The sequence below is a fragment of the Amphiprion ocellaris genome, chromosome 17 (assembly GCF_022539595.1).
Source record: "Amphiprion ocellaris isolate individual 3 ecotype Okinawa chromosome 17, ASM2253959v1, whole genome shotgun sequence".
In the NCBI taxonomy this organism is placed as follows: Eukaryota; Metazoa; Chordata; class Actinopteri; family Pomacentridae; genus Amphiprion; species Amphiprion ocellaris.
In genome coordinates, this window is record NC_072782.1 from 14,466,781 (window position 1) to 14,480,153 (window position 13,373).

A 13,373-nucleotide genomic window follows, 5' to 3' on the forward strand; every position below is an offset into this window, starting at 1 on the left:
GCTTCCTCAGGTGCGTTAAGTTACCCACAATAATCTGAAGACTGTTTCTGGTTTTAGCCTCTTACTTTCAGGATAAAAGGGCAGTTGCCTTTGACGTACATACAACTCGGTAATATTATTGGTACATTTATAGCATTGTGCTACTTTTGTATCAGTTTGTACTTAAGAGTCCTTGACATTTTGTTTGCAACAAACTGATTTAGGACATCCTTATCTCTACAATGTAGTACAGATAATCTCAGATTGTTAGATGTTAGGATCCTGATGCATTGGGACTTAATGATATGATGAATTACAGAAGTATAACCATAATTAAAACTGTGGCTTGTCAGAAACATTAAGCTAGACTGGAGTTACCAGTTTTAGCTGCCAGCTGGAATGAAACTGCCATATCATGTAAGTTATTAATGCTATATTGAATTTTATGATAAGAATTTTAATAGTATGTAATAGTTCAAGAGAAGAGATGTAGGTGCTGGTGAAGGGAAACAGTTTACCGACAAAACCCCGTAATGCCAACTCCACATAATAACAGCCAGTCTGCTGCCTTGAGGTGATTTACAAAACTTAGTCCGGCACTCAGCAGCGCTTTGGATCCAAAAATCAACATTACTGGTGCTATATAAAATATTATATGAGTTCCTCATTAGGTGTAATAGATGATGATTGTTTTTTTCTCCCTCAGTTGTACATGACAGCTTGAGTCTTTTTCTAAAAGTTTTCCTTTATACCTTTATATCAATGTGTTTGTTTGTTTGTTTGTTTGTTTTACTAGTTTTGTCTGCTTTTCTTTATACCCTGAGTCAAATGCAAATTTTAACTTACATTGCACCTGACTTCTCCTTAACAGTTTTAAAATTAATAAATACATTCCATTTATTATCCTAGATTTTATATGTATTTGTGTACCAGAAGATACTTTTATTAAAAAAAAAAAAAAAAAAACTAACAAAAAACCCCAAAACTATTACATGCTGCCTGTAAAATATCTGTTCTGAACAGTTTGACTAATTTCTCTAGCTAAAAAATAAAATGAAGTGCTTTTTGTTGTTGTTGTTTGTATTTTTAAAGCAATTTAGGGCTATTCATAAAAGATTTAGGGTTATAACCTCAAACATCACTGGGTGCTAAAACTGCATGTATTTTTAAAAAAAAAAATCAACCCAAGGACTACAATAAAAACAAATTCTTTTTTATTGTAGAGTCCTTGAGTTGACTATTTTTTTGTTTTTCCTATATATTTACTGTGTAACCTACCAATTTACAGCATCCTTGTTTCTACAATACTACACAATCTGTAACTGCATTAAAAAATAGCCCATATTGGTATACAGTGGCCTTACAGTCAGTGCTTTGGCATCTCTTCTGCTAAAAACAATCTTTTGTTTATGTGTGTATCTCAGTACGTCAGGGTGCGTTCAGCTGACTTTTATTGTGAAAGAGTCGGTTCGAAGCTTTGTGCTGCACGGAGGAACATTGTGTAACTTTACAATGCAGGTCCTACAAACCTGTGGACTGCTGCTGCTGTGTCGATCGAGGAATAACGCACATCTTATCAGATATCTGATAGTTCGTGTCAGCGTGCTTTAGATTAGATTAAAATAGTGGAGCTGTGGTCTGCCGGGCGATGAAAACCAAAGATACACGGAAAAGGAAAGGATCCGGGATTTTGAGACTTGACCTCGAGAAGCCATTAAAATCTTGAGATATGAAACTTCACACGAACATGACTCGACGGTAGCTGGGTTTGTTTAGTCGCTGCTGCTCAAGTTAACTAAAGAATGAAAGCCGATGGGTCCCCACAGGCCTTGATATGGAAGCTCTGGACAGGAGGAGCCGTTTAATGCAGTCGGTGAACTCATGTCTGAGTAGATGTTCAGTACATGTCCGGATGTGCACAACCGACCTGCTTCTCTTTGTCCGGCCCCTGCAGATGTGTCGCTGTCTCTGCCTGCTCAGCCTGAGCCTCCCGTTGCTTCTCTGGTTCGCGATCACCCGGGACGATGTGTCTCCTGCCGCCTTGAGCTCCGGACTCCGGGGCTACCGGAGGATCAGCCCCGGCAGGATGGAGCAGGTGAGGGGATCCTGCTGGGTCACAGATCAGCCTCCAGAGGCCTGGGTCTGAAGTCACAGCTCAGTAGGTCATGATCAACTGGTCTGGATCATCCTAGGAACTTTAACCCTCCTGTTGTGCTCATTTACAGGCACCAAAACATATTGTTTCCGTGTCTAAAAAAAAAAAAAATCCAAAAATTCTGCAAAAAATTCCCCAAATTTCTGAAAATTTTCAAAACCTCCAGGAAGAAAATTCCAATAATTCCTTAAAAGTTTACCTCAAAAATTTTATTTAAAAAAAAAAAAAAAAAATCCCCCTGAATTTGGCAAGAAAATTATTTTAAATATTTTCAAAAATGAGTAAAAATCTTCCAAAAAAATCCTAAAAATATCTAAAGTGATTACATATATATCAGTAAAACTTCTAATATTCTCTTAAGAACATTTTCAAAAAAATCAACCAAAATCCAGCAAAATTCGCTGGATTTTGGTTGATTTTTTTGTGAACGTTCTTAAACATTTTTAACATTTCTTTTTTCCATCAAAAAATGTTCAAAGATTTCCCAAAAATGTTGAAAATGTGGACATCAGAAGTTTCACTGTAAAAAATCCCCCCCCCCCCACATTTTCAAACTTCAAAGCGGGTCAATTTTGACACATTGAACTTTCAGATCACAGAGTAACTACAAAAATGGACAAAACATTTAGTCACAGGGATCTGGAACTGAATGATATAGTATTTTACTTTTAAAAAAGGCAAAAATCAACAAAATAGATTCCAAAACACTTTGTTGAATTTATTCTGATGAAAACCTACAATATCTTCCAAGTATTTACAAACAATTCCGATATAATTCATATATTTTTATATTGTATCAAACCTTTATATAAAAAACTACATATTTATTATTTTTTTGCTGTTGTAGTATGGAAATGTGGACATAATCTAAGAAAAACAAGAAAAAAATACTGTATAAATGTAGCTGATTTTGTGTGATGAAAGTAATTTGCCATGATTGGCATAAGATTTTGAATGATTGATTTATAAATGTCGGTAATTTCCCAGACTTTTCTAGGTAATTACCAGAAAATTACAGCAAATTTGTTGTTATTTTCTGTATTTATTATTATAGTGTAGTAACGTATTGTAGAGAGAAACCCAACAAAAACAAAAGATTCCCTTCGAGCAGCTCTTTGGTGACAGTGGGAAAAAGAAAACTTTAAACAGGAAGACACTTCCAGCAGAACCAGGGAAGGCAGATGGAGACTGAGGAGAAACAAAATGATAGTAGAGAGAATAACATTAAATGAACATTGGTTTTAACTGATATGATTTGCTACTTTAATCAAATTAAAAATGCAATTACAGTAATGATCAAGATCCATATTTGTGGCAGCATAACAACCAGATAGAACAGTGTCATTAATGTATTTAAATGCAGCAATTCAAAACCTAAAACTTTCATGTCTTGCCTGTTTTAATCAACAGTTCCTGGACAAGCACTGCAACCAGTGTGCCTTGATCTCCAGCTCGGGTCAGATGCTCGGAGCTGGTGCCGGAGAGGAGATCGATAGAATCGGATGCGTGATCCGGATGAACAACGCTCCCACACGCGGGTTCGAGGAAGACGTTGGGAGTCGCACCAGTGTCCGGGTCGTGTCTCACACCAGCGTTCCCCTGCTGGTCAAAAACGAGCGCTATTATTTCCAGGAGTCTGCAGACACCGTTTACATCTTCTGGGGTCCTGAGAGGAACATGAGGCAAGACGGGAAGGGACGCATCTATAACGTCCTCCTGAAAATGGCCACAAAGTATCCGAACGCCAGAATATACGCTGTGACCAGAGACAAGGTTCAGTACTGCGACAGCGTGTTTCAGAATGAAACTGGAAAAAACAGGTAAACTGCATGTTTAACATCCCAGTTGTAGAAATAAAATAAATGTAAACTGATGTTGAGCTGAACAGAAAAGTAAAACAACAGAGGGCATGACATAAATTACACTAGTTCCTTAAACGCACCACATCTGTGTTAATATTAAGAGGCTAATAAGGACTCAAAGTTAGCTTAACTTTACACCTAAACTCTAAATTCTATATGTAATACATCTAGTTGTGAGTCTGCTATAGCTAAACACAAACAACACTCTCCCCATTATTAATTATCATTAATGTTTTGTTTAGTATTTTTACCCCATCTGTTACCTTTAAAAATGCCCAAGCTCACTTTAAAATGATTCATTTCCATATTTACATCAACTCAAAAACACATGTGCAATCCAAGCAATCAGACAGACTTAATTTATATCACATTTTTTATGCATGTAGATGTTAACACAATGAGCTTGACAGAACAAAATAAACACCCCCACCCCACCCCCTCCCAATCACACACAACTATGCTATAAATGAAAGAGTCAAGAAAAACAAGGAGTGAGAACCTGAGGATACACTGTTATAAGTGAATCTCATAAATTTACATTAAAAAAAAAAAAACAGGCAGGATAAGTCGAAAATTCAGACGAGCAAAATAAGGACATAACAGAGAAAAATGAACTGTTGAAAGACGTATAAATAGACTGAAATGTGCTAAGTTGTGTAAATGTTCTAATTAAAAGCCAGACCAGCACATAATCGATGGATTCAAGAAACTTTACAATGTGTGAGACTCAAGAAAATCAGATTCTCCCTTAAGGGTTCCCTACAGGACTTTGACAAAATCTGGCTGCCTTTCTTACTTCATATAGACACCTTACATATTGAAGCTGAAAACCAATGAACCACTGAGCTGACCATTATGTTTATTTATTTATTATTTTTATTTATTATTCTGTTATTCTTATTTCCCCCATCCTCTCTTCTCTCTTGTTCTTTTATTAATTTTGTTATATTATTTCTCCACTTATCGATGCTTCTTATCATCTGATTGTCGTCCATTTTTTGTTTGTGGTGTGAATGAGTGTGATTGAGTGAGTTCTTTTATGTTGGGAAAGGATGCTTGCCCTCTGATGCACCTTGGTTTTAAGTAGACATTATTTTCAACTGTTGCAGGGTTTAATTCGTTTGAGGGATGACCACTGTTGTGCATCTGTAATGTCTTGGTATGTCTCTGTACCCATCCCATAAATGGAAAAAAAAATCAATTAAAAAAAAAAAAAAAAAAAAAAGCCAGACCAAAAAGGTAGCTCTGTACAATCGCAAAGCTTATACAGCTTCTTATCTTCTTTTTCATTTGTTTTTAAGCATTGAGTTAAAATGATGGGTTGGAAAATTCAGTCCACTATCCTAGTATGACCATCTACCAACTCAATAATACACATAAGGCAAACCCCCCCCAAAATTCTCAAAACAAAATCTGAACATGTGTAATCTCCATGAAAGAACAACTTATAGCAGAGCTGTATAGGATTCACAACAAAGTGCTTAGTGAGCGGACGCACTCTAACAGTGTAATATGCAGTTTATGGCTGGTGCCTCTTTTAGGATTCATTTTTTCAACAACGAATGTTTGGTGTCTCTCCCCCAGAATGAAAACGGGGGCGTTTCTCAGCACTGGGTTCTTCACAATGATTCTGGCTTTAGAAATGTGCGACACCATCCATGTTTACGGGATGATCGACGACAACTACTGCAGGTGAGGCGTTTGTGGTCTCTGCTCAAGTCATGTATGTTTATATGTATAGTTTACTGACTAGCCTTAACCTACAACTGGTGCTTTCCTCCTCCTGACAGTCGAGCCAACCACAGCATTGTTCCTTACCATTACTACGAGCAAAACCGAATCGACGAGTGCAGGATGTACAAGGTCCATGAGCACACGAAGCGTGGCGGCCATCGCTTCATCACTGAGAAGGCCATCTATGCCAGATGGGTGACACGCCACAAGATAGACTTTAAACATCCCTCTTGGAGCCTCTGAACAAAGAGATCCTAAATCCAAGAAGATGTTCCCTGACTGCACTGTGGTATTTATTTCTCTGCTGGTTTTTATTTGCTAAAGTACTTAGTGTTGCCTCAGCAGGAACTTTATCAGCTACTGTTCGACTTCTTTTTTTAACCAACTCAGCACTTTTTCCAGAAGAAAAGAGCCACAGTGATGCTTACTCGTTATATTATCTGCAGCCATAGATGTAAAATAATACATTTTGTCTCTGTGCTTAAGATTTACCAGCATTTAACTGGTGTGGTAAAGAACATTTAGACACATGGCTAGACACTACAACCAGTTTACACCAAAGCTTACCATTTTGAATTTCTTTCTTCTTTGTGCCTTGACTTTGGTCTTATTCTGCACAGTAATTCATTTTATGCTGCAATATGGCATGTGTAATCATAGCTGCAAGACACCTTTACTCTAGGAGGCAGGGAGTCGATGTAGGGCTGCAGGTAACATTTCATCATTTTATTATTCGTTAATCTGGCACCGACTCTCTCACGGAGTCGATTACAAATACTAAGAAAATGTGAAGGCATTCAGTTTATAGTCATAGAAATCTAAGAAAATGGCAAAAGCCAGATAAGTTCTGGCATTTTAGCTTAAAAGCTGATTGAAACATCCAACCAGTCACCAGAAAATTAGCTTTTAATTTAATTATTTCAGCTGAAGTGTCGTTATTTTCATCTCTTTTGGTCAGTATTTGCTTCAAAACATGACATTTCCTCCAATGAATGTTAAGCATTGGAGCAGATTCAGGTTGAAAGCTTCAGTAAACCAGCCAAGTATTGTTTTTCTCACCACACTAACAACAAAGTGTGATATTGACACTTTGCTGCATTACTTGTCCTTATTGCAACCAGTCACACAGTGTAAAAATGTTTGAAGTGGTAGCGTAGTAGCCTTTCATTTAAACACACTGTATGCGCATGCTAATGTGAACAAAGCTCAGATGTTTCCATAGATGTTTCACAAGGGACACACCGGCCGACATTAAAATGTCCCTGCAGACTACAACATTTTCAGTGCAACTGGCACCAGCCTGCAGCTTCAACACTGATCAATAGTAAAATCACAGACGATAAAACAGTACCGATTGTAAAATAATCCCGACAGATCAGCAGGTCTGTGTGGTTAGTGTGTATACAGTGCTGGAGACCCACAACATTTCTTGGAAGGTCTCTGTTCATTCAATTCAGACAATCGGCTGGAGCCTCCTTTCCAGCAATGTAGGATAAACTTTCCCATGGAGGCTGAGCAGTAATGAAACCCCGTTAACATGACCGTGAACAGACATCTCAGTGTAAATCTAAAATTATTCCCAAAGTTGTCTCCAGATGTCCTCTTTAAAAAAAAGTGTTTTAGATTTTGCTGCCTTTTTACACTCAGAAGCGTGGCACTGCATTTTCAGTTGCTTCTTGTGAGAGGAATTCCAAAGACTGTAACAGTATTTGCACTACTGAGCAAGTATTTTACTATAATGTACATCGAAAAGATGATTTGTTTGAATTAAAAGTGTATTCTTGATGTTTTAGTAACCATACTGTATGTCATGAAATCTGCAACGTTAAAACTTGAATATAAATGTGAACACTGCTCACTGCTGGGGTGAGATACGTGTCAACATGAATAAATCTGCTCCCTCATCTATTTAGAGATGGCTGCTCCAGTGTGAACATTGCTGTCCTCTGTAAAGGGGAAGGAGAAAAGGACAGCAGATAGAAAGCAAAGAACACATACGAGAACAACAAACACTGAGGAGGTTGGTCAGAAACATGCAGCTCCAGAGGTGGAGATACCTGCAGAGAGGACTAAAAAACAAACTACAGGAGAGAAGAAAAGCTGGTAACATTGCCATGCTGGGAAACAAATGTATGGAGTTTATAACCCAGTAAAGAAAAAGATCTTCCAAATTGTTCCATGTAGATTTTTGTACTTTATTTTATAAATATTTATTTTATTAAAAAATATATATATTTTGCAAATATTTTAAAAATGAACTAAACTATTTAAAAACTATTATATAAAAATAAAAAAACTATTATTATAAACTACTATTTAAAAAAAGAACTAAACTACTGTGCTAAAAAACCTAAGAAAGTTTGTGATTTGCTGATAGCTTAAGAGTTTCTTCAGCTATGAGCAAATCACAAACTTGCTCCTGATGCTCCAAACGTATTCCGGAGTCAGGTTGGCCTTCGCTGCTTCGTACTTCCAGCATGCTGCACTGAAGGACGCTGACAGCGTGTAAACCTGGACCAGTGTGTGCCTGAACAGACAACACTTGTGAGAAACGTACACAGTGTGTCGTCTGTGGCCTAGCAGGTGTCCAATTTTGTACAACCCGTGACTCCAGCTGAGGATCTGTAATATATCCTCCTTTGGGTCTGTAAGGAGGGCCTTGATAGGGTTTGAGCCACTCCTTGGTCTCTTCAAGCCTCTGATCGATTTTCACCGGCTCTTTGCTTGCTGGAGACCTTCCCTTCACTATACAGGCAGGCTTTTTAAATGTTTTTTTGGGGGGCACCGATGGTGATGCCGGTGGTTGCACCGGTGGAGCTACCGGTGATGTTGCTGCCGGAGGTTCCTGTCTGCTCTCCTGTCTCCGTTTTTCTCCTTCTTCCCTGAAGAAATTCTTCTCTACAAATGACAAAAAAGATTTTAAAGAAGAGTTAAAACAACAGAAGTCACACCTTCTTTTCAAAAACATGAATAAATTGTTGAGCTCTATGCATCCTTAACTATTTGATGTAATGAATACAGTCACTACTTCCACACAAAATCAAAATAGCACTTAGACTTACCCCACTGCTCTTGATAGTTGAAGGCAGCCAGCTTTGGATCGCTCGATTCTTGATCCATTGAATGTACCATATTGTTCATATGTGTACATAGAAATTTTTCAATATTTTCTGGTTTTGCTAAGAGTGCTGCTCTGGCCAAACACTCCAGCAAACTACTGAGCCCATACGGTATGAATCTTCTCACGCTCATCTTTGATAGCTGTAAATGTTCTTCTCTGAAAACCTGTGGAAACCTGTGGAAACCTGTGGAAACCTGTGGAAACCTGTGGAAACCTGTGGAAACCTGTGGAAATGTGGTCTGAAAGTCTGACGCTGGCACATTTATAGCTTTCACAGCTTGTGATGTCATCAAATGATGTCATCAAATGAGTTCTAGAATGTTCATACTACACACACACACCAACACACACCAACACACACACGCACACACAGACTTTTGTATAAATTTGAATTGTTTTTAATGTCAGTGGACATATTATTGTGAGAACAATATGATAATATTGCACAATATGGCAACATATAAAACTGCACTCTGTTAAGCAAAACAAACCACAGACAACCTAAACCAACAAGCTAAAGTTAGAAAAATGAATCCTTGCCATGAAATCACATTGAAGATAAATGGATTGTTTTCCATAAATTAGTTTTCCACGAAATTCTATCTATCTATCTATCTGTCTATCTATCTATCTATCTATCTGTCTGTCTGTCTGTCTGTCTGTCTGTCTGTCTGTCTATCTATCTATCTATCTATCTATCTATCTATCTATCTATCTATCTATCTATCTATCTATCTATCTATCTATCTATCTATTCATAAGTGCATTACTTAACTTCTGTACTTGCACACAAATTTGAGGAACTTTTCTTCAATCTTTTCTTCTTCAAGCTACTTCCAATTTTTACTTCACTACATTTTAGAAAGAAATGTCAAACTTTTTCCTTTGATACATTTATCTTAAAGATTTAGTTACATTACAATTTAATATTTTTGTGCACAAAATATATAATTAACTCAAATTCTCATGTATCTGACACCACAAAAGTTTTATTCTTCATCACAAGATAAATAACTTTTACACGGTTACAATAAAGAGGCAGGTGACTGACTGGCTGCATCCTGTAAAAGATACAAAACACACTTTACCTTTCAGGACGTCCAGGTTCAGAGACTGAAACGGTCCTTGCTCAGAGGCAAAGCTGCAAAGTAATAAAGTACAAAATGAGCAGTTATCAGTATTTTAGACCTAAAAAGTAAAAAAAACGCCCCAACTAACGCAGCAAAACTTACTGTTAAAGGTCTATGTAATCTTGAATTAATCATACATGTGGTCAACTGAAAAAACAACCAAGCACAGAAACATTTATACTAAGGTCCAGTGGTCATAGAAAAATAATATTTAAATTATTTGAACCTCCAACTACTATTCACACATTGTCTCAAAATGCTGAAATTTCAAGGTTTAACTTTTAATTTATTTTGCTGTAAATGGTCAGCCTTGTTTTTTTTAAACAGTAAGCTGTTATATATACTGGATGTATACTGTAGATTTAACTCTGCAGCAGTGTGGAAAGACAACAAGAGTTTGCCATGGAGTGTTGATGGGTACAAATGTGCATTTTTACCACATTGGAAGAGAGATGAGCAGAGAGAAAGCCTCAACCTTTAGGTCATTTAGTTTTTGGGTGAACAGTTGAGCAAGTTTCTCTTTATCCTGATGTTTAAATTCTGTCAATTTTCATATGTGTAATCAGAATTACAAACAAGAGATCTTATGAAAGACAACATAGTTGGAATGGTATTATGTAAAAAACACACTGTTCTTCTTTCAGATAATTAAGACTGAGCAAGAGAGGAGTGTTTATTCACATCTACAGTACTGTGCTAAACTTTGCTTTCTCCTCCAGAGTTTTGTGTATCAATATAAAGGTTCAATAGTAGTCAGCAGTGATAAACTAGCTGTTTTCATCACCTGAATACACACTGTGATTCATTGATCACTTGTCTTACCTGCAGACAGGGACGGAGTTCTGCTCCTCTGTCTCTTTGTGTTTCTTCCTGGAAGACAAACACACATTTCTTCACGATACAAGCTGATACATTAAAGTAGTGATGGGAGCGTGAATGAGCTGTAGGGGAGCAGAGTGAACGTACATAGTGTTTGCTGCTGGACCACTGAGGATGCTGCTGTGTGTGAAGGAGTCTCTGCCTGTTTGTAGTATTTGTCCCGTTGCTCTTTTGACAAAGACTTCCACAGTGGACACACAACACCACACTGTCAGCACATATACTGACGCACAACTACAGGCCAGACACAAACAGAAAACGATTCCATAAATATGCTCACAGATCCAGAAATATGCGTTTCTGCTTCGTAATTGTATATTTGTGACATTAAATGCTCAAAATCCTTCAAACGCAGGCTTATCCTCTGGTCACAGAGCAATCCATTAAAAACATTCTAAAAAGGACGTACCAAACAAGCACAACTGCAGATAAATCTGACCGAACAGTGATTGTAACACTGAGCAAACACATTTACCCTCTCTCCCAGCAGTGTGTTGACAGCAAGATAGTCAGATAATGAGGATTATAAATGACAAAGTTCATCCTGAGCTGAGCTGTTTGATTGAATAAAACCCATACAAATGACACCTGATACAGCACTGAGACAGGATACTGGTTCTAGGTGATGCTTTCAGGTTCCACCACCGCTGGTACATAATAATTCCGGGGACACAAACGTTCACAGGACAGATAGGCAAAGTGCAGTAGTATCATCTGTCCACCAGGTGGGAGGATTTACCTTCTCATTTGGATAAAATAGCCGAATGAGTGTCTATGGAGTAAGAACACATCTGGACAATTTACAACACACAACTAAATAATCGGAATGTCCGAAGGTTTCCAATGAGGGCAACAGAGTTCAGAAGTGTTCAGAGGTGCATCAATGTAGCATTAAAACAGCACTAATTGATGCAAAAATTTATTTTAAATCTAAATCTAATTTATCATTAAATTGATAGAACTTTGGGTGAGTAATATATATATAATAAACCTGCTGTTGTAATGGAAAATGTATTATCTACAAGCATTATTATCTGAAAGCATTACATATTATGTGCAACAATACAATATGTGCTACATAGTACAGGTGGTCACAACCTTTTGATACTTAGAACCTTTGATACTTGTAACCTTTGATAACCTTGCTAAGCTGCTTGTGTCTGATGACCTCTCAAAGACACCCCATAAGGTAGAGAATGCACGAAAGGAAAGCACCGTTTGTGCAAGATAGACATGTTACCTCTGATTGAACCTGTCTCTACCCTATGTCTCAAACTATTCCCTATGTCTCAAACTATTCCCTATGTCTCAAACTATTCCCTATGTCTCAAACTATTCCCTATGTCTCAAACTATTCCCTGTCTCAAACTATTCCATCTACAGGTGTTAAAACCAATATAGCATTTCTAAGAAACAATACGATAGGACATTTTGCTACTGTGTCTCCATCAGTTATTTTCGTCTTGCTGAAAGTTGCTTTCACTTTTATGGGTTTTTCCCCCACGTGTTACTACGGATGCACATACACAATAATGCTAAAGAATGAGTATATAATGAGCTGCCTCTGTCAGTCTCTTCGTACTCTCCCATAGACTGCTCTGCACTCTGTGTGATTCGTACCTTTGGAGCTTCAAATAAAACACAAAGACAACTTGTGATTCTCAATAGACTTATTTCTTCAACTTCAACAACTGATAAAGAGTTTTCCACAACACTGTCGTCTGCTCACTGAAGGCATCCAGACTGTGAGTATTTAAGCAGGTATCTTACCAGGTCAAGAGGAGCAGCAGCATAGAGGCTGGAGAAGTCATTCACAGGCCACCGATACAGCAGGTCCTGTGGAAGCACAGGGAAGATTAAGCAGCTGCAATAAACATAGTCAGTTTTGAATTTTGAAAAACAACCATCTGTCATCTTACAAATACTTAAACAGAACAGGATGGGGTGATCAAACAGTGATCCAGTTGAACTTGTCTTTTAAAATTTAGTGTTCAGGTTCTGATTTTGGTTCAGTCTGTAGTCAGTCTGTACAATCTGTAGTCGCTGAAGTCTGCAGGTGAAATGAGGAAGTTGTGCCTCTTGCTGAGTTACTGTGTGTTCTATAGAATGTCCCAGTGTTCTGTTTACTGCAGCACGTTTCCATGTGAACTTACAGTAATCATTTTTCGTGTTTTACTGTATTTTTAATGTTTTTACCATCATTTATTTAAATTACAGTACAAAAAAATTACTGTATGCTGCCTTAGAATGTGAAGTTTACAGTACAATAGCTGTAGTTCCCAGTACACTACAACATTATCCTCTTTCAAAATACATTTTTTTTGGGGGGGGGGGGTGCACACACAGTCACAGTCATAATCACATCAGGACCAATGTTATTATTATTATTATTATTATTATAGAATGTCCATGCACCTTAGGTAGTTTGATATAATTTTTTTTCCCCTAGTACCTGTCAAAATCACTTTAAATCACCGTGCCTTGAAATGTGTAAATACTGTATATTGAATTTT

General features: G+C 37.4%; 2 protein-coding genes across 3 annotated transcripts in view; one reads left to right on the forward strand and one right to left on the reverse strand.

The window, feature by feature from the left end:
• Window positions 1-1,490: 1,490 nt before the first annotated feature.
• st6galnac4 (ST6 (alpha-N-acetyl-neuraminyl-2,3-beta-galactosyl-1,3)-N-acetylgalactosaminide alpha-2,6-sialyltransferase 4) lies at window positions 1,491-7,642 on the forward strand. Of its 2 annotated transcripts, XM_035945033.2 has the most exons (5): window positions 1,491-1,848; window positions 1,934-2,074; window positions 3,545-3,954; window positions 5,581-5,688; window positions 5,787-7,642. In XM_035945033.2, exons 2-5 carry the CDS (start codon window positions 1,934-1,936, stop codon window positions 5,971-5,973), a joined length of 846 nt encoding a protein of 281 aa, XP_035800926.2. In that variant the 5' UTR covers window positions 1,491-1,848; the 3' UTR covers window positions 5,974-7,642. The 2 variants fall into 2 exon arrangements, with proteins under 2 accessions (XP_035800926.2, XP_023119202.2); XM_023263434.3 differs by having other exon boundaries at window positions 1,491-2,074.
• rpl7a (ribosomal protein L7a) overlaps window positions 2,992-13,373 on the reverse strand; it is a gene marked incomplete at its 5' end in the record, with an annotated part of 47,175 nt that continues 36,793 nt past the window's right edge. Inside the window, one exon of the mRNA XM_035945032.2 lies at window positions 2,992-3,001. The remainder of the gene's footprint in view (window positions 3,002-13,373) is intronic.